Here is a 22,773-nt window from a genome sequence, read left to right on the forward strand (position 1 = left end):
TTAGTATATGGTTGGCAAGCCTGGACTCACACCTCCCCTTGACGCCAACTTAAACCAATAACACATAAACAATCCGTCAGATGGATATTAACACAAGTATACTCAACGAGCGAGTAATCTTCCTTCACATACCAGTGTTACTTCTTATGGTAGTCAGTCTACTGGAACAATATATCAGAGTGCTTCCTCTGTTCTCCGTCTTCTTCTGTTATGCTACTGACCAGGGCCGGATCCAGGATTTTCTGAGCGGGGTGCACCAATTAATTGCCAGTACATTTGAATTAAATTGAGTTTTTTTAAAATGCCTTTAGGCATATAAGGAATTGCCCTGGAAATGCTAAGTTTCTGCTCTTGATGAATCCTGTTCCTTCAACCTTCAAGCTTCTCACTTTACGTCATGTATATTTACAACGAATGGGGTTGCACGTGCAACTTTGCATCCCCCTAAATCCGGCCCTGCTACTGACACTATTTCCTTAAATCAAGCGTAAGCTTGCCAGTTGTCCCGGTTTGAGCGGGACAGTTCCGGTTTTGAGGGGTTGTCCCGACGTCTCGACCAGTTTTGTGTTTAGTCCCGGTCAGATGAAGAAACTTAGTTTCTAGTTGCACCGTTTTTTTTTTTTACCCACTGTGATTTAGTGATATTTTAGATCTACGATTTGGCAACCTCTTTAAGTTCTACGTGTTGGCATCTATGCTGGCCGTACACCGAGTCGTAAGTCGTGTTGTAGTATATAGTGAAGTATTATTAATAGTTGACGTGTGTCAGTTGGTTCATAATGCTTGAGCTGAAAAACAAGACTTTAATGTTGCATGTGTCTTGTTAAATAGAGAAGTTATCACAAAAATTTTTGATGAAAAATGGAATCTTTAAGTTTAACGGTCCACGGTTATGCCGGTTAGGCTAAAGGAGACGGTGATAATGAGTGAAATGTTGGAATGAAGAAAGTGGGAGGAAACGGTAGAACCCGAGAAAACCCACGAGCACGGTGTTTGTCCACCACAAAGTCCACACGGCCCTAGTTGGGATCGAACCAGGGACTCCAAGCACCGGCGGTGAACGCTCTACCACTGAGCCACCGCGCCCCCTAATTTTTGATGAAATATTGACATTAACAATGTCCAAGTTTGGAGTTCCAGATATCTTGCAAGTCTACTTAAGTTTCCACTCCGTAATTCTATTCGGATACTCCATTTTTACTTCGTACATTGTACTTGGGTGTAACAGCCACCTCAATCGCGTGCTTCACAGAGGACTTTTTTTTTTTCGTGTAGATATCTGCTAATTGTAAAATTGTATGCAGAAAAGTAATGTTGGTAGGAATAAATGTATCTTAACATAAAAGGAAACCTCCCTGCCCATGGAAAATATAGTAGTTGAAACGTTCCGTCACAGTAACCTCACGCTATCCGAATCAAAATGTTCTGTCCCATACTCAAGTATATTAGTGAAATAATGAACGTAATTTAAATTTTTAAATTTGTTTCGGACATCATGAAAATGTAATGATATTTTTATCAGACAGTTACCACTCTCGTGAACAGTATTTGAAACATTAATCTTTACTTAACTTTACGACAGTTCGTTTCTTTTTACCATGTACGAATCAGTGTATAGGATTACTGCTTCATTTTTTAATGTGGTTGGATACACATAATAGTATATGCTATTTTCTTTTTACACTGTATAATTTCGTTTCGAGTTAGTTGTGTACGCTTAACATCAATAATTAATTCTATGTAGCGACATCTTTACTTTTAACTTGTAATTGTTGTGACGGAATCAAATTCAGTGCCTAGTAGGTTAAAAAAAAAAAAAAATCAGGTGAAGGTCTTGAGGGTGAGGATAAAGACTGTCGGATTGGGGAATCTTTGTTGCCCGTAGATGATGTTTAGAAAATGAGGCAATCTTCCAAAAACAATTGAACAACGGAGCCGCCATGTTGGAGACTACCACCTTGAATATCTCTTTACTTAATTTTAAGTAGGGAGGTTAGCATGTTACACACATCTTATGTATTCCACAGGAGTGCAGTACCACTGACCATCTCGTATTATCATTAACTGCTCACTAACTGTAGCCTGCTGATGTTCTCACTGATTGAACATTGACACTGACATATTTGTCGTATCACTTAATCTGGCCTATGCTGCATTTCTATGTTTAAATGACTGATATGGTCTGGAGCGGCACAACCCAAAGTTGTTTAGTGATAAATTGCAAGATCATTGTGGAATGCGGATGCCCCATGATCAGTCAATTTCAACAAAATAATTTTATCTATATCTTTTTCCTGAAAAATGAAATAATTATATTTTTTAGTTTTATGAGTCACGGCGTAGACTAAAGACGGTGACAGTGGTGGATCCAGGGGGGCAATCGGGGCAATCGCCCCTCTCCACAAGAGGAAACTTTCGTATTTTATATATATAAATAAAACCCATCCCAGAGTTTGGAGCTCTTACAAGTAGCTCTAAGTAGCAGTATTACAACCCATCGCTCTCCCTCCAAAGCCCGTTCTGGATCCGCCCCTGGGCGTTGATGATAACAAATGAATGAAGTGGTGAAACGAAGAAAGAAAAAGGAAATAGGAGAACCCGAGAAACCTATTGATAAGGTGTTTGTCCACCACAAAGCCTATTTGGCGACTGGTGTGACCGAACTAGGGACTTTACGCTCTACCACTGAGCCACCGCGGCCCTATATGCTTTCTGAATTTAAAGTTATCAATTGCACCCAACATAACTTAATTACTCAGATAGTATACGTATCACATATATTTGCCAGTTGTTAATGTCACAGAGTTACACAATCTTCGGTCTATCAAAGGCAATAGCACAATTTCAAAATTTGCCATGCAGACAGTTTGGCAAGATTTCCACCGACCTAAAAGTTTCAAGTTTTCTATTAGTCTACGAGCTGAAATGCGCATTCTTCCCACGGTTGTAATAGGTTTCTGAGAACCATTTAAATCCCCTTCCCCCTTAGAATATTTAGACCTATTTCAATAAAAATGTAATAATACAAAAGCAGAAGATACTTTAATCCTGGCATAAATATTAAAACACCCTTATGTAATGCACTGTTGCCAAGTGACCACAAAATGAAGTTTTGTTAAATTTCACGGAACACAAATTAGCTATAGCATGTAGAAAATCTAATTATGATTAGAACCCATACGTGTGAAGTCATGATGTGCCGTGTTGCCAACGTTTGAAGATAGGCCTATATGAATTCCTACATGAATTTCGGATGTAGAAGAGTACATACATTACCAACACACTATGGGGCGCTTTATCAACAGCTACACTGAAAAATTGACTATCAATAATGTGTGAGGTAATACAATATTACGTGCATCAGAAACGTGAGCCTGCTAATCAATTGTCAATCCAAGAGCATGTATCATTTCAGTTTTGTGTGTTTGATACTATTCTGATTTTCCATTTGGGCAAGCTTGCATCGACACTATGCTTCGTCCGTTATTTTCGTGCTTCAGTGATTATATTATTGTTTGTGGTCTCATATTTTGGTTTTAACTAGTTAGAACCGTGTACTGTATGTTCTCTTCTACATCCGATATTCATATAGGAATTCATATAGGTCTATCTTCAAACGTTGGCAACACTGTACATCACGACTTCATAGGTACGGTTCTACTCCTAATTAGATTTTCTAGATGTTATAATTTGTGTTCCGTGCCATTTAACAAAACTTCATTGCTTTGTGCTCAGTTGGCAACACTGCATTACATATTATGTTATTGGAAAGTCTGTGGGTACAATGTTTGTTTACAATACTGTTGTGTAAATATCATTTTGATTACTTTAATCATTTTGAAGTTCGTGTCAGTGTATCTTTTGCATTGCTATCTTCACATGATTCTAGATTCTTCTTTCCTCTGTATATCCTGTGTTTCTGTGTGTCGGCACGTAAAACTTTGGATTTCTCACTTTTTTTCACTCCTCTATCGATTGCACATTGTTTGATTTGGTAACGCTACTATCAATATAAGATGTTCCCTTGTCAGTTGCATCCAGTGACATGCCAATACTGCCAGAATACCTATGTGAAAACACGTATATGACATATATTGCCAGATTTGAATTCAATAATAAAATTAGTAAAGAAAACTTTATTTCACCAATTATATTGCTAGGATTTACAACTTGTATCGTAATAGTACACAAAACATGCTAAACGCTTCTCTTAGAAGACATAAATAGAAGAAGCGTTTCAAGTTGTCCCTTGATATTCTTTTTTAAAAAAGAAATAAAACATACCTAAAATAAAGGACTTTGTTTTACAAATTTCCATAAGATTCGTAAAATAACGTAACAATAAAATTACAAAGTGAAGGCCCCATTTAAATTCAAAAAGTAGTAGGTTATACAGATAATAGTTGAAATGCTGAAATAAATGAGAACGTAACTGCAGTTTTGAGAACATTATTGGTCCATGTTACGTTAAGGGGGTCCAAAACTACACTGGACCCCCTTAAGCTAACCTAACCTAACCGAAGCGAAGTGAACCGAACCTAACGTAACCTAACCTAACCTAGGAGAAACATATACAACGTTATATTATGTAATCAAACGAAAATCAATAGATAGAAGTGGTGTCAAATACACTGGACCCCCTTAACGGAACATTGACCAAATTATCTTATTTCATAACAAACAACGTATACGGTATGCCTTGCTCCATAACGCAAAAATATCTAGACATTTGCTCTCTTCAGATTTCTTAAATAAAGAAGGGTGTACTTTCTAACGTATTTATTTCAGGAATCAACAGAGGGCACTTGTAACGTTATTTATTTCAAGTCTAAAATTAATTTTCATCAAAGATACAGGGTAGTTCCTAACTGAATCTACATACAGTATATGGGTTTTATTAAAACGCATGAAATACAAGGAAAGAAGTGGCACGATGCACTTTTCTTTTCAGCACTAAATTCTGAACCACTTCTGTCCCCGTAATATTTAGTTTCTTCTTTTTTCCTCTTGATGGAAGACCCATTGTTATTTCATTTAAACAGCCTATCACCTTCATATGCAACGAACAGTGAATATACGTATGTTATTTACTTTAAACTTGCAATAAACTTTTTCCTATACTTTTCCACTTTTCACATATATAGTTATTTCAAGGCTCTTTATTCTTGTCCCAAATGTTTAAGAAAGTAACCACGTAAAGAAAATAGGATTATCAGAAAATTAGAAACTTATATATATATACGAGGTGTAACTATTTTCATTCTCGAAATGTGTGAGGTGAGGTGTACGACGCAAGTATAGTCAAGACACAGACATTCCTTCTTTTCCGTGTTGTAACATGTTTGAGCAAGCACTTGATTGCGTTGGTGTAGCAGATTTATTTCTCTTAGTCCAGTGTGACAATAGCTAGTACTTTCGTACTAGATCTAGTGCCTTTATAATATTTTAGTTTTCTAATACGTTCACCAACAAATCTAGTACTTTTCTCATTCTCTTCTTTTCTCATAAATACATTTGGGGGAGAGAAAAAGGAATCTCATGAAAATTTGACAATGTACCAAAATTTCATTGTTTCTGGTAACTTTTTTTCTCCCTTTCTTTCAACAGTGGTATTTACAAGAGTAGAAGTGCCGTCGGGTCTCCTTCTCCAAGGAGAAGGAATTCTGGCAGTGGTTAGTTGTTTCTTGCTTGATAATTCACAGGGCTCGGGAAACGGGATGATACACCTAGTGCTCATGAATCGTGACAAATGCTTTGGGGACAAGGAGTGGCGGATCTAGGCCAGGGCCGGGGGGCCTGACTCCCCCAGTTTTTTAAGTGACAAAATAATTTAAGCTATTATTTATATAATTTTGAAAGTTTATATATAAATATCAAAGTCTGGCTGCCGCCCCTCAGTTTTTACCTTCTAGGTCCGCCACTAGGGACAAGTGTTAAGGTGGAAAGAAGAAAATGCTACATGCAGCACTATTTACAATATTGAAAGGCAAGTAGTCGCCTGCAACAACAATACGAAGAAACGGCACGGCAGATACCACCTGTAGATGGTGCTTGGGACGGGCAGAGAAGGGTGAGTACCATAGAAATATAAAACTCTATGGGGAGTGTTGACATTTCTAAAAATAAGATGCCTTGTTTTTGTGTAAATGGGTTTGAGTAGTTTGCACGGTTTGTATTGAATTTTGACTTAAAAATTTAAAATTTGGGGTTCTTTCAAGAATGTGAAGGTCCCTAGCTTACCCACAGAGGAGGGAAGCTGCCGGAAACCTTCTAATACGATACTAATAACGTAAAATGTCATAAATAGGGTGAAACGGGAGAAAATCAAATTTTAGTGCCTTTTTCTGCGTAGGTTAGTACGAAATATTTTTTGCTGAGTGATCACACTATCTTAGTCTTCTCGGAGTTGCAGAGGAGATAAGAGATATGTACTTTACTGTCAATGATGAGTTCAGGTTTAGGGGCGGACCGGGTGGAATTCTCCTGAGGAATTTTTGCGACCGTTCTCAACTTCGGTTACCAAGGTTTTCGCAATAGACCCCTACTGGTTTCAAGCTGAGAACATGCAAATTTACCCGAATGGTAATACCCTGAAATCATCAGTGCTTCTCTGGTGGCATGGAAGGAGTGATAGGAATTTGAATTTTGGGGCAGCATTAAGCATACGTTCTGGCCTATACATCCACCGTTTATGTTTCATGTAGCATATGAAGCCTTCTCAGTGTGGAGAAGAAATGTTGGTGGGTTTGGAAACAATAAAAATGAGTTAGATCTGTTCTTGGTCTATGTAGTTAGTTAGTACATAAATTTTCCTGTATCACGATTTGTTAAAGGAAAAATAAATATGCTGTAAAGTTTCATTTCTTAATCAAAAATTCGAATTTGAGCTTTACGAAATCGAAATGGAAGATCTTATTCTCCAAAATTTAAACAAAAGTCCGTTGGCATTGTATTCAATCTTTACCATATATATTGCACAATATGTGTGTATGATAAAACGAGTATTGTTATTTATATTTCGTATCGCGATATTTCAAAATAAAGATAATACAATTCTAAAGAGCCTTGAATATTCTTGGATACATTGAACACTATGTTCGTATACAGTCATTCAGTACAAATATAGCCATTACAATATTTTTTCAATTACATTCAATCACTATTCAAGTGCTGCCATCTATATCCCAGGATATCTACAATAAGTCCTTCCTTCCAATTCGTCTATCGAAATCCAATCTTCTACTGGCGGCACATCTGCTTTTAACCATTCATCCCGTACCTAAAAAACATAAAAAAGTGTGTAAAATTATTTTACTAGCAAGAAGCGAAAACAATAATAATATATTTTCCTATCTTCACAAATTTACTACTAGTATGATTGGGTAGTTTTAGGACGGTGTAACAATTAATGGGGGTCACAGATAATGTAAATTCGGGATTCTTCCGCCTAAACCTGGGCGTTTCGTAGCCCTTCCTGCAAGGGCAAGTCAAAATGATAGACCCGATCTCAGAAATGTATTCTGTGAAATTTAATAAACATATGTTATTATGAGACATGCGTTTCACTAGGTTAACTTTCAAAGGATAATTTCCATGCAGTGTAATACGGCACAAATCAAGCCGATAGTCTATTTTCTACCACCAGGAGTCATCAGCGAGGAGGATATTGACCGCAAAATGCTACAAAAGGTATGGCAGAAAATAGACTATCGGCTTGATTTGTGCCGTATTACATGAGGTGCTAACATAACTGAGAAAAAAATGTAGGTGGCGTACTTAAAAACATAGGTTACATGCATAATTCCTGTGGTTTTTGGACTTAACGTACAACAGACGTATAACTGAAAACACATGTTTCATAATACTTTCTGTATAAGTGTTCCATCTGAACGTACTTTCTGTATGAAACAATGTAGGCGGTTAGGATCTCACATACAAATGGACGTATATAGCATATAGCTGACGAAGGTAACATAAGTATATGCATGTGATATACGGAAAACTGTTAGATGTCAGACATCCTGCAACGGCATGATGTAACATCTAAGGCCAGTGCCTATGTAGCATATGGATAACGTATGCTCCGTACTGATTTCTACAGTAAGCAAGAGGATACCATATATTTGTACAATATAATGCTGTCCGGAGAACGGAATTTTCTCTGTGTAGAACACTTGTGATATGTGTACAGAAAACCTTGACATTTTACCTTTATTAGCACATGTATTACAATAGCTAAATAAATTTCTCAAATCAAATCCATCATTTCGACTTGTCCTGTACGTATAGTACACATTGAGTGCATGCATCTTCTTATAGAAAAGTATTTGGCACATATTATATTAGGACAAACTAAAATAATAATCCACGATTTATACAGGGTGTTTCAAAACAACACCGACAACGTTTGGGTGGTGATTCCTGACACCAAGATAAGACGAAAAGTATAGATTAACCTGGGTGCACAAATGTTTCCTTTCAGAGTTATGTGTGAGTGATTATTCTTCCTATAGACTTTTACTACATATACCTCAGATTATAAAAGCTTAAATATATAAAACCATGGAGTGATGTTAAGTTTTACACCCAGCCTGCTACAAGATTAGGAATTAAACAGAAGTATATCGCTCCACATTATCAAATTAGGGCAAACTTCCAAAGTATCTGGATTTTGTGATTGCCAATTTCAATACAAAGACAAGGTCAAAAAATAAAATATGATTTGAGACTGTTAATTGATAACAAAAATATATTATTTCTCATTATCTCTTGCATTATTTACTTTACTGAGAATCATTATTGAAGCCAGAAAACGTAATAGATTTCTGAAATTTCTAGATCTAATTAAATAACAAGAGATCAGAAGTAATCTATTCTTAGAACTCTCTCTCTCTACATAGGGCATATTTTCCGCATTTTTCCTATTTTTTTTACTCTATGGTAATCAGCGTAGAAACAAAAGTGATTAAATGCTACCGTTTCCATCAGTAGATTTGAAGTTTAGAGTTCCGTTCAGAACAGCAGCTACATGAAACATTGACCTAAAGCTTACCGTGGGATCCAAACTGCATTAACTCCGGCAGGGGATCGAGTTCGGGTCCACATTGCCTCTATCATTTTTCTTTTAGAATTAAGGGTTAAAAGACCTCTTTAGCTTTCTATAATATGTTTTAGTTTGACATAAAGACGGACGGATACAGTATTCCAAAGTTTATATACTTAACTCATAAAATGCATTGAAAGTCAAAGATGTTAATACTGCATATAAAGTGATTTACTTTTCTTATAAATAACTCTTATATTACCATTATTTGAAACTCTTGACTTGAAGCATAGGTATGATAAATACTTAAAGAAACCAACCCTTTCTACTTCTCTAAAAACTCGAACTAAATTTCCCCCGACTAATTTCTTTAAATCATCCGCACTCCATCGTTGGTCCTTCGCAAGTTCTGATAGAAGCTTTGGATAATGGGATACATCTTCTAGTCCATGTGGTGTTCTGAAAGACAGAAAAAATGTATTACTTACTGATTAATATTGAACAGGCCTTAGAGGGCAGACATTTGGTTTTTTCCTGCTTACATTACCGATTTGTTTGTAATACTCTACTTAATATTAACTTCTCACAACTATGTAGTATTACAAGCAGTACGAGTGAATTACATTAAAGGAAATTAATTGACTTTTTTACTGAAAGAAGTCATAGATTTAAAAACATCTTAGGAATATTAGCTGGCATCTGGTACTATAAATAGTCAAAGGTGTATCACTTAATAGAAATATTGTTTAATGTCTGTATTGCATGTGGTTAGCGATGTATTAGCTCATTGAAATATTAATTGACATCTGGTGCTATAAACAGTCAACTGAATTACCATATACAGGATGTTTCAAAACAACACCGACAACATTTGGGAGGTGATTCCTGACACCAAGATAAAACGAAAAGTATAGACCATCCTGGGTACACAAATGCTTCCTTGCAGAGTTATAGACTGCCAAAAACATGAAGGAATTAATTTTAAAGGTCCATAGCTCCAAAACTATGGAATCTACCGTAGTCAGGTCAAGAATTCACTTAGAAACTAATATGTAGACTATCCAAAAATACATGTTTCAGAATCCAAAGGTATACTCACGCAACATTTTTTATAGAGGGAGTTTGGCTACGGTGATATAATTTGAAATAATCACCAACTATCCCTAAAAAATTGTTGCGGAAATATCCAAGAATTCTGAAACATGAGTATTTAGATAGGGCACATACTAGTTCCTAAATAAAGTCTTGACTCGACTATGGTAGGACCTAAAGTACAAGAGTTATGGACCTTTAAAGTTCATTTTTTCATATTTTCTTCAGCCTATAAATCGGAAAGGAACCATTTGTGTACCCAGGATGGTCTATACTTTTCGTCTCATCTTGGTGTCAGGAATCACCTCCCAAACTTTGTCGATGTTGTTTTGAAACACCCTGTATATTGCATTATCGAAATATTACGTTTGGTACTTCAATTAGTCATGTATCGTATACAACTTGAGAATATTAAATAAGGTCTTACACTATAAGCAGTTAGATATCTATTACAAAATAGAAATACTAATTTACATCTGACGTTATAAATACTCAAAGATACATTATATTATAATAAGAATATTAATTCACATCTGATACTACAAAAAGTCATAGATGTATTTAATCATACGAATAATAATTGGAGTCTATTGTGGTGTTTCGGACATGCAGTCCGTAATATAGATATTTCCATCATAGGACTCAAAGTACAACAAGCAGTTTCAGATGAATTATCATAGGAATATAATTGATATTTGTTACAAGCAGTCATTATAAGAATATTATTAACGTCTAATACTATAAACAGTAAGAGAGGTATATATTACACCATATGTATATTAATTGACTTCATACTGACAATAGTTAGAAATGTTTTTCATCATAAGAATATTAATTTGCATCTATTACTACACAAAGCCAAAGATGTATTTCATCATATAGACAATAAGTAGGGTTTAAGACTATACCTACAGGCAGTCAGAGATGCATTACATCAAGCATTAATAATAGACGTCTGGTATTACAAGCAGTCAGACATATATTATGCCATTGTTATATTAATTGATGTCTGTTGCAACAAGCAGTAAGAGATGTATTATATCACTGGAATGTTAATTGACGTCCAGTAGTATAAGCAGTCACAGATAAATCACATCATGGGAATATTAATTGACGTCTGGAACTGCAAGCAATCATACATATATCATATCACAGGAATATTAATTGACATCTGTTACAACAAGCAGTCCGAGATGTATTACTTCACTGTAATATTGATTGAAGTCTAGTAATATGGGGAATAAGAGATATATTACATTCATGGGAATATTAATTGACGTCTGGAACTGCAAGCACTCAGACATATATCATATCACAGGAATATTAATTGACATCTGTTACAACAAGCAGTCCGAGATGTATTACTTCACTGTAATATTGATTGAAGTCTAGTAATATAGGGAATCAGATATATATATATTACATTCATGGGAATATTAATGGATGTCTTGTACTACAATAAGTCAGAAATGCATATCAGAATAGACGTGAGTAAGTGGCTAATTGTATGTTGAAGCCATAATGTGTGAATTGTACCCGTAAACCTAATTCTATTCTTTTTTCTCTGAAACTCTAATATCTAATTTTCGTTGTCTTTCCAAAACAAATAAGTACACTCTACGTCCTCCATGTTAGCTTAATATTTATTCCCTGTGACTATTTTAAGTAAGCAAATACATAATTTCCACATTTAAATTATGTTTATATTGTGAATGATGACAAGCTGTGAAAATACTTTTGTAAGCTGTATTAATATTCTGTAATAAGCTGATTTCTAACTGTTTTAGTATTGTTTATTGCTATTTCAAAATGGTGAATTGGAATTTAAAATCAAAGAGATTTCAACATAATAATGCTAAATCTAAGAATAAAATTCATAAGGGATTCCGAGAAAGGTCACTGTACATCACTTATTAAAACACATGCACTTATTAAAACACATGTAAATGATATGTTGTGCATCTGCTACTTATATTATCCAGTGTCTTCAGTTTCTAAGCATTCTCAAGGCTATTCTTAATTTAAATCTTTCAGATTATAAATTGTGCTTGTCTCACAGGTTAATGTGCAGCTCGTGAGTACACCTACTGGAATAATTCTCACTAGATGCAATCAGAATAGCTGACAAACGACACAAATGGTCAGTGAGCCATCTATTAGATTCTATTATAAATAAAATTTGAGAGAAATGGCATCTGCGCGCACGCGGTGTATTATCAAATTGAAATTAGTATGATAAAAATGTGTGAAGTTGTCAACACAATTAAAAATAATAACTTCTATTATGTGAGACAGAAGTATACTAATATATATATATATATATATAATTTTTGTGGCATAACAACTTACAAATTTATTCCATCATAACCAGCGCCTAAACCAACGTGGTTCACACCAGCTACAGAACGAATGTAGTTTATGTGGTCTAGAAAGAAAAGAAAAGAATACAAAGTTACATCGGATATACAGATTTAAAAATTGTACGTCGGCGTTCAGGCAACACACTAACTCGAAAAACAAAAATGGAGAGTACGATATCGATAATCAAGGTGAAATACACGACGTTCTAACATTGTCAGGCTAGATGTAGCACGTGAAATTGTGATGCTAAGCGTGGTTGTCCTTAGCATACATCTAGCCCCATCTAGCCCCATAATACATCTAGCTCCATCTACTACATCTAGCCCCATAATACGTATCAAAACGTCGTATATTTCACCTTGTTTATAGTTATCGTACTGGAAGAAGTACCGAACTCCATTCGTATTTTTTTGGCTTTAGTGACTTCTGCCTGAATGCCGACGTGTAAGATAACGTGGTATAATATAGTAAATATGCATTATTTAACACACCTGAAACATACATTATTTATAGGAATGAAAACTAAACGTAAATTTGATTTTAAAAATACAGCAACCCAGAATAATATGAAAATACGTTCCTTATACGTAGATACGTTGGTAGATTTTAACGTTTTAGATTTTACGCCTGTTAATTTTGAAAACCAAAGACATGTTTAAGTAAGTTGTTTATGTAGGCGTGAAACATGTAACTTATCTGTAATTGTAAAAATTGCGTTAAAAACGTGGATCATTACTATGTAGTTGTAACAGAAAAGTATTGAAACATTCCACAGGTTGGTACTTATCTTTCCTACTTTTTTTCGCTTACACCGCACACTCATCATCGATAACGAGCCTGGTGACCCAGGGTCATCCACTGCCCTGAATTGGACTAGATGCAAACTCAGGTTGCAGTAACTACCTAGCACAAGTTTGTTCGTCTTTCTTGCTCTTAAAGCATTGGTGACAGTACAGTATATGGTATTGGGATATAACTAATAATATAACTTTTGATAACTAGTTATATAAATTTTCCTCTTTCAAGTGGGATATGTGGGTATTTGCCAAAAAATCAAGTCTTAGGATAATATTTCAACGAAGAAATACGAGTTTAACTGTCATAACATATTAAATCTGTATTTTTAACGTGTTTCAAATGTATATTTGTGGAAATATTTTGGGTCTCGAAGGATATTCTGATTGCGGTTTCTTACTGCGAGAAGTCTCTGGTTGATATCATGCTATCAGAAACTGTAGTGAACATGTATAAGAGGATTCTCAGAGTTTTTACATTTCATTCCATTTGCTAATTTCATCGGACATACCGTTCGCGTAAATTTTCATACATAAAACTTTATTAATGTATTTTCATGTTTGCAGAATATAATTTATTATGAGACAGAACATAGACAATTTTAGCTTACTTATAAGCATTCGGCATTACTTTAGCTGAAAGACATTCATAGAATATATCAGAACTGTGCATGGATCAACACTAGAAGGACCAAAGGGTCATTTTGACAAAATACAGGTTTTCGTTTCTATGCTACGGCTTTAATTATGGAAAGATGTTCATAATTGTTTGTGATTTTCACCATTTTTAGTGACGTGTCTGCAAATAAAATCTTATATATTAAATAAATACCATTTTTGCGATACTAATAATTTTTCTTTAAAGGACCGCCGGGTCAATTTGAACCAAGTAACTATAACATTTCATTCATTAACAAAATTTTGGAATTAAATAATGCGTTAATGAAATGTTTATTTGGGAAGTGAGCCTTCCCTATTTCAGTGATAAACACAGCAACTACGTCATACTAAAGAAACAATGTCATTAATATCAGTAACTCTTACAGAAATATTGTCGGTTTGAGCGTCGCACAAAGAAACAATGTATCCGCGACCAATATTTCTCTATAAAGATTGTCGGCGTGAAAAACAAAGATTTACAAATTTTCTTTATTCTGAACCGATTCTGTATAGAAGCGCTGTACTATATTATTTTGTTATTTCTTCCTTTTTTTGTTCATTTTTTGTTTATTTTAGATCACACTAGTCGTTTTTTTTTTCACTTCATGTGCGTGTATTGTTGTGTTCAGAGCTATTTCGGAACTTTGAATATCTGATCAGGAATAAAGGAACGTTCAGTAATCTTCAGATGCACCACATACTACTATTCGCTCCCTAGTGAAGAATCTGGTGGTGATAGTAGTAACAGTGAGACAGAGGAGTAAGGAAACAAGTATGGAATCAAAAACAGAGGAACGAGGCGAATCTGAAACAGATAATTGTGTTTCCAAACAGGAGCGTCATTTCAGACTTCGCTTGAGGGGGGCAAGAGTACCACCCACATACGATTTTCATGTTTTGTACTAGTATATTAGTAGACAATCGATTAAAGTATATGTATTCCTCAAACTCTTGGGGGGGCAATTGCTTCCTTCTGCCCCCCTAAATGACACCCCTGTCAGGGGCGTCATTTCTGTCTTCACTTGAAAGAGCCCACCGTTATAAGATTTTCATGTTTTGTGCTAGTATATTAGTAGACAATCGATTAAAGTATATGTATTCCTCAAACTCTTGAGGGGAGGGCAATTGCCCCCTCCTGCCCCTGTTTCGAAAGCTCCATCAACATTTGCCATCACAGATACAGTTCAAAGTTGCGGACCAGGATGATCTCACATAGGACCTATTAGAGGTAATTTACATAAGAATGTTCAAACACGACAGCTTCAAGCAGCTATATGCCATGAAGACCATTTCGTATAGCCATGAAGATCGTGCTTTTAAGGAATGGTTTGGAAAGTCATCTCTCACGGCATGGTTACAGCAGGTCGACGTGCAAATCAAAATATTATGCGTCAAAAGGGTGGACCGACACCTTTTGCTAGGCGAAGTATATCTGAAAATAGTGTTTGCAGTACGTGGCGTCTGATGATAAGTGAAAACATTCTGAAGCACATGAAAAGATGTACAGAAGGAGAGACTCGGTTGAAGTCTTGAAATGCAATGTGGTCAATCACATTGGAAGAAACAGATGCTTTTTGTGTTATTCTTTATGGTAGTGGTGTGTATGGTACAAAATCAAATTCAATAAAGAGCCTGTGGAACAAAATATGGGGCCCACCCTTCTTCACTGAAACAATGGCAAGAAATTGGTTCACGGAAATAATGATCAAGGTTTGATATCAAAGCCACCCGCACAACGTTTGGCTAGGTAAGTTTGCCCTTGCGTCTAAAATCAGGAATCCATTCATGCAAAACTACATTATTTGTTTTGAACCAGGTCCGAATCTTATTGTAAATGACCAACTTTTATCATCATAATATAGGTGTCCATTTCTACAATATATTGAATAGAATTTTATTGCGTTCAATGACCATTTACATTGTCTGATTGCCATATGATGTAGAACATGTTAATGATATTATACAAAATATATATTCATATTATTGTAAAAACATAACTACTTTTACAATATCTTCTAGGTGATAGAAAAACACGACAAAATGTGGTTTCCTTGGAAGGATTATTAAGATTCATCACTCACCCATACAACATTTTCTTTTTTACAAACTAGAAAAAAATATAATATGTACAAGAATTACATTTACGACTTAGCAGAACCTAGATCAGTTTGCAAGTATTCCTCCACAGTATAAAGTGAGTTGTTTAACAACAGAGTACGTACTGACTTTTTGAAACTTTCATGTTTGGAAAGAGATTTAATTTGAATAGGCTAAGAGTTAAAGAGTTGTACACCCTTGTATGCAGTGGCGTATTTAGGGGGGGGGGCTTCCGGGCTTAAGCCCCCCCCGAAATCTTACTTACTATAGTAAAGTATATGAAATATCTTGCAGAATTTTCACATTTTCAGGCAAAGCCCTCCCCGAAAGTTAGCAAAGCCCCCCCCCCGAAAGAAAATCGTAAATACGCCACTGCTTGTATGCAATTGTTTTCGAGAAAAAAGTGGTATTGTGAAGAGGAAGTTAAAGGTGTGACTTCGTTCTTGTATTATATCCATGTTTATCTGAATTCTTTTTGTACAGTTCTTGTTTCTTATGGACTAAAAGTAATGTTTCGTATATATACAAGGAAGGAAGTGGAAGAATATTCAGGTCGATGAATAGAGTTCTGCAAGAAGTATAATATGATGTATTAGTGACTATCTTTATCACTTTCTTTTGGAGTATAAAAACTTTCTTAAATTCAGTGGACGAACCCCGAAACACTATTTCATATCTGATTTTGCTGTGGAACAGTGCATGGTAAGCTGTTAGTATTGCTTTTCTACTTAAAATGGAAACAAGTGGTTATATTAGGAAAATTACAGAGGATAATTCATGACATAGTTTTGCAATATGTTGAAACCAGGATAAATTATTATCTATCAGAAGACCAAGAAACTTGGCTGTTTCGGTTGGCTTTGTTATTTGCTCGTCTATTTGAAGTACTGGATATGGTGTCAATTTAGTGTGGTTAGAATGGAAGTATAAGCAAGAAATAATTGAGTTTAGAAATAATTTATTATTTGCAAACCAGGAAACCACTTGTGACATATTGTTATCTATTTTTTTTTTTTTTTTTTTTTTTTGATATTGGGTGGTTCTGATTTTATAATGACGTTTGTATTATCTGCACACAAAATAAGTCTAGTCTCTCTAAGGTGGTCTGAGAGATCATTTATGAAAAGAAGAAAGAGTATAGGTCCCAAAATTGATCTTTGTGGAACACCTACGTTGATGTATTCGGGTTTTGATTTGTGCTTACTCATATACTTTGAGTTTTGGTTTAGGTGGGATATGTCTACAATTTGTATTCTGTTCGAGATATAGGATTCTATCCACAATAGTGGAATACCCCTGATACCGTATCTATACAACTTATTTAACAAAATCTGGTGGTCCATGCCATCAAATGCTTTCGTCAAGTCACAGAAGACACCGAAAGGATAGCACAGAATATTGCTGGTACACAGGGAAAAATCCGTTCTCCGGACAGCGCTATATTGTACAAATATACGGAATCATCTTGTTTACTGCAGAAATCAGTAGCGAGCGTACGTTATCCGTATGCTACATAGGCATTTCCCTTAGATATTACATCATGCCGTTGCAGGATGTCTGATATCTTACAGTCTTCCTTTATATTGCATACATATATGTATGTTACCTTCGTCAGCTATATGTTATATATACACATCCATTTGTACGTGGGATTCTGGCGGCCTATATTGTTTCATACGGAAAATACATACAGATGGAACACTTATACAGAAAATATTATAAAACATGCGTTTTCAGTTGTACGTTTGCTGTACGTTAATTGCAAAAACTACAGGATTGACAAATGTAACATACAATAATATGTACATTTTTTTTTCATTTTTTTGTGTCTGATAAACTCGGCATAAAATTTTGGCTTGAAGTAGATGTAAATACGAAATACGTGTGCAATGGTTTTCCATATACAGGTAAAGATAATACACGATCTAGTGATGAATCAGTTGGTGAGAATGTAGTTCTTCATTTGTTGGCCCCATTCACAAGGAAAGATGTCAACGTTAAAACGGATAACTTTTTTTACTACGTCAAAACCTGCTGATAAATTGAAATTAGAATCAATCAGTTTAGTTGGTACTGTAAATCGTGCAAGACGGGAAGTGTCTGCATCAGTGAAAAAAGGTCAAGAACCTTATAAAAGAACAGTTGTATTCAAGAATGTCTGTCAATTACTGTCTATCAATGCAAGCCAAGAAAAAAACGTTATAATTCTTAGTACCATGCACGCTTCAGTTGAAATTACAAGCAACGAAAAGAAAACTCACGAGACTGTGAGCTTCTGCAACTCAACAAAGTACAGAGTCGATATAGTGGACCAAATAACTAGAATGTACACAGTAAGATCTTGTAGTTGGAGATGGCCGGTACATGTGTGATATAGCGTTCTCAATTTGGCAGCAATCAATGCATGGATTCTGCATAAGTTGACGACAGGAAGCAGGATCAGACGAAGAAGTTTCATCTTGGAGCTAGCCCTGGAACTTCGAAATTCGAACTTCATATATGGAAACGAGAAACTGTTCACTTTCAAATCTAAAACCAGTCTGTAAGGCGATTTAAGAGAAAAATCCAAAAATCATGGAAAGCCGAGTAAGATGTGAAGTTGGAAACTGTTCAGGGAACAAAACCCGTCATGTGTGTGCATGGCTTGTCAAAAATGTGTATGTGGAAAGCGCACTGGTGTGACAAAAATCTGGTGCTCAAAGTGTGTTGAGGATAACTCAGCATAAAAATCTGTAGGTATATTGAAGAACTATATTGACTATTCAATTTGATATACATGGGTAAAAGTGAGGGGGAATGCAGGGGGACGCCGTCCTCCCACCTCCAAGAACTATGTACGGCGTATCACCAGTTCCTAAAAAATTACAATGGGCAAAGATAAGCAGGAGGACAGCGTAACGTCATGTCACCGCCTAGCGTCCCCCTACCTTTTCAGATTCACTTTTATCCCTGTATATATATATATATATATATATATATATATATATATATATATATATATATATATATATATATATATATATATATATATATATATATATATATATATATATATTCATTAAATGCGGCTATTCGCTCTATAAGAGATTGTAAATGGATAAATGGATATGTGGATGATACTCTACGCGGTTAAAGTACTAATCAGGATAGCTGACATCTGTGAAATCATAATTTCCCATTACTTGTTGTAAAGTTAGCAATCTTGCTATTTTCGCAGTCCATTTTCATTGTGAATAACACGTGAAGATATTTCTAAAGTTTTCTACAAGAGAAAGCCGTCATATGTTTCCTATTTGAAGAAAATGAACAACTAGGTGTTCTAGTGAGCTTGAAAACTTTTTTGACAATAAGTTTCAATATTTTAAAAAAATTACAATTACACTTTATGCTAGTTAGTAACACTACACACACCATCAGGATCCTGCCGCCTACAGTCGGACAATTTGTGCATGACTACCTGATTGCGGCGGTCGGATTGAAGGCACCGGACACCGGCGTCTTTCCGCGCGATTTTTGACCGCGACGAATAGTTGCCTTGCCGAGCAGTCAGCAAACAGCCGTAAAGGCGCAGTAAATGCGCCCGCACAGCCGTCGAAAAGAGGCCGGCATAAGGGGTCGGCAGAGGGTCGGAAAGAGGCCTTTCCGAGAAAGGGCATTCTATTTTACGATTTTCGACCGCTTGTCGCCTCGGGAAAAGGTCGGCAACTTTGAACTAGTAGATCGTAGTGCCGCAGCGAACGGGTCCGGCTGCCTCCGGCGGCCTGCCACTGTCAACGGCGGCAATCCTCCTTTCCGACCGCGACTTCCTGATGGGGCATGAGCTACCCTCAAAATTGAATCATCTTAAGTCAACACTAACAATTCCCTTATAATTTAATTAAAGCAAATAGAGGATATAATTAGTTGTAAGCAGTGGCGTATTTACGATTTTGTTTCGGGGGTCTTTCCTTTCTTCCTGTAAATGCGAAACTTCTGCAAGATACTTCATTTACTTTCATATAGTAAATATAAATACAATTTCAGGGGTCTTAAGCCCGGAGGCCCCCGTAAATACGCTACTGGTTATAAGTATTAAGCAAAAAACATATTTAAATAATTTTTTGTAACTAAAACAATATATATTGTTTCCTACTGCTGGTGTTTATATATTCCATTTTGTGGAAATATAATTTACAAAACTTTTCACAATAACAACGGATCAAGAATGAATTGACAAAACGAATTTAGTGTTATGTGGTGTTGAGAGAAACAATCGTGGTGAATTTTAATACAAATCACTTCAACTGCGTTGAATTAGATTTTGAGCAGCGTACAGCTACGTAACTACCATAAATCCTTAAAAAAGAGAAAAAACAGCAAGTTGCCTGAGTCTAGTGCAGTGATTGCCAAACCGTAGATCGCGAGCTACTAGTAGATCACGGGGATCTTTTCGATAGATGGCGTTAACGCTCCGGTTGGCTGAGTTTGATTCCTCAACTGAGCTGACACTAACGGCAGGGGGCGCTGACGACAACAACTGTTTGTTTCTCCCAAGCAACTGCCATTGTCAGCGTTATCTCACAGTTGATTGTATACACGTGGGGTTGTGTACGTTATGTGTTTCGTGTGTATGTTGGACGTTTGCTAAACGTTATGCTTTTCGTATGTGTATTAGACATTTGCTAAACGTGATGTTTTTCGTATGTGTATTAGACATTTGCTAAACGTGATGTTTTTCGTATGTGTATTAGACATTTGCTAAACGTGATGTTTTTCGTATGTGTATTAGACATTTGCTAAACGTGATGTTTTTCGTGTGTATATTAGATATTTGCTAAACGTGATGTTTTTCGTGTGTATATTAGACATTTGCTAAACGTGTTGTTTTTCGTGTGTATATTAGACATTTGCTAAACGTGACGTTTTTCGTGTGTATATTAGACATTTGCTAAACGTGATGTTTTTCGTGTGTATATTAGACATTTGCTAAACGTTGTGCTTTTCGTGTGTATATTAGACATTTGCTAAACGTTATGTTTTTCGTGTGTATATTAGACATTTGCTAACTTGCATAGTTCGATTTCATATTTACTAGAAATGTAAGTTTATAGGCAACAAACAAATGTAAGATTTAAAAACAAACTTGGTGGTTCTTTTGATTGGTAGCTCACAGTAGGGTTTGAAAACTATATGATAGCTCGGAAGCGTGATAAATTTGGCGACCACTGGTCTAGTGTATAGGATTCGCTTGTTTGCAGAAAATCTTTCGATTATTAACGTAACAAGCAGTAAATCACGTAACGTTTAGTTTGTATCGTGGGATATTTTCTCAATATTTTTATCGGAAGTGGTTCGTTTCTATCACTTCCGGTTTGAATAGAATGCTAGAAGAGAGGAGATTGTACCCTTTCTTAGAACGATAAATCGATTTTTTTTAAAAAAGAAAAAGCTTCTCTCTAGATGTTACCTTTTCTAGCCTATTGTGATAAATGTTAAAACTGGAAATGATTGATTTCTACCACTTCCGAAATTGAATATCACATCTAAAAACGACTCGGTTCGCAGTCTCTAGAAGCTTTTTACATTTGTCTTAGCGCTAGCGATAAACAAACAATAGGATTGTCCTTCGGTGTTGTGTAAAGTCAGTGTTTTTACAAAAGCTTATTCATATGTAATTGTTTGCCATATATATTTTTATTTTCCCTTAGTCCTATACAAGTTAAGTTTTAAGTGCCAGTTACAAGAACACTGTAATTTAGTGTACGGGTAGGTTCTTCAGAAAAATTAAATGTAAGTAGCCTTACGTACGATATTGTAATTATTGTATGTACTGTATAACCACTGTATCGGTAAAATACCATATCGTACAGTATATTTAAGCTTAAATAGCATTTTCTTGGTCATTTTCGAAAACCCGAACAATTTGAAAATCAGAAGTACCTGTGGTCCCAATTAGTTCGGATTTTCGACTTCCTTCTGTATTCCAATACACAGTTTGGTTGACAATCTCAGAAACTTTGGAATCTAGAAAATCGAGTTTTTGCAGGTCGAAACTAGTTGAGATCATGAATCCACCAAGAATAGTTTGAGCAGTTTGGCAATTTAGTATTAGGTCTCCATATTTTTTATGCATATGTAATATACTACATCCCTATTCCTCTCTTCTGTTTTGAACAATTGAACATATGAAGTTTGTATTTTGAACTCTGCAAATATGTCATTTGTTAGTAGAGAAAAAAATTAAGTGTATTATTTTTTTTGATGTAATGCGAATGTTCCAGGCTTCAGTTTTCATTTTCATAATCTGTGCTGCACCTCTGCTTTTTAAAATCCAGATAATTTTCCGTGCAACAGGGAGACGAATTTGAGAATGTTGCTCTACCGTCCAACGGAAACCATTATTTTCTTTATTTTAGAATAGACACTCTATTCCTGTGACATCAGTTTCAGCTGCTTTACTCACTTTCTTTTCCATGTTGTTTCACCGGCACCTAGTGACGATACTTTCAATGAATGTATCGACATTGCATGGGTCATTGTCATTATTATTGTTATTGTCTGAAATGGAATCATAATACTTGTTAACTCATCTAGGTTAATTGGAAGAGGAATTTGAAAAGCTCGCCTTCGCAACATGATAGGAAAACGAAATAAACGCATGACGAACACGTAATACTATAATATTACTTACACAAACGTATAGTAGGGTCCAGCAGGCCCGTATCCAGAGAGGTTTAGGGGGGCCAC

At 35.6% G+C, this 22,773-nt stretch overlaps 1 protein-coding gene across 1 annotated transcript in view; it reads right to left on the reverse strand.

The window, feature by feature from the left end:
* Positions 1-4,134: 4,134 nt before the first annotated feature.
* The window catches only part of LOC145671296 (dipeptidase 1-like), a 408,614-nt gene continuing 389,975 nt past the window's right edge, over positions 4,135-22,773 (reverse strand). Inside the window, exons 10-12 of the mRNA XM_081740265.1 lie at positions 12,485-12,560; positions 9,364-9,502; positions 4,135-7,279 (exon numbers count right to left, since the gene is read on the reverse strand). Of these exons, the coding sequence (XP_081596391.1) occupies positions 7,178-7,279; positions 9,364-9,502; positions 12,485-12,560 (317 nt within the window). The 3' untranslated portion in view covers positions 4,135-7,177. The remainder of the gene's footprint in view (positions 7,280-9,363; positions 9,503-12,484; positions 12,561-22,773) is intronic.

Source organism: Thermobia domestica, chromosome 2, assembly GCF_964235325.1.
Source record: "Thermobia domestica chromosome 2, izTheDome1.hap1.1, whole genome shotgun sequence".
Taxonomy (NCBI): domain Eukaryota; kingdom Metazoa; phylum Arthropoda; class Insecta; order Zygentoma; family Lepismatidae; genus Thermobia; species Thermobia domestica.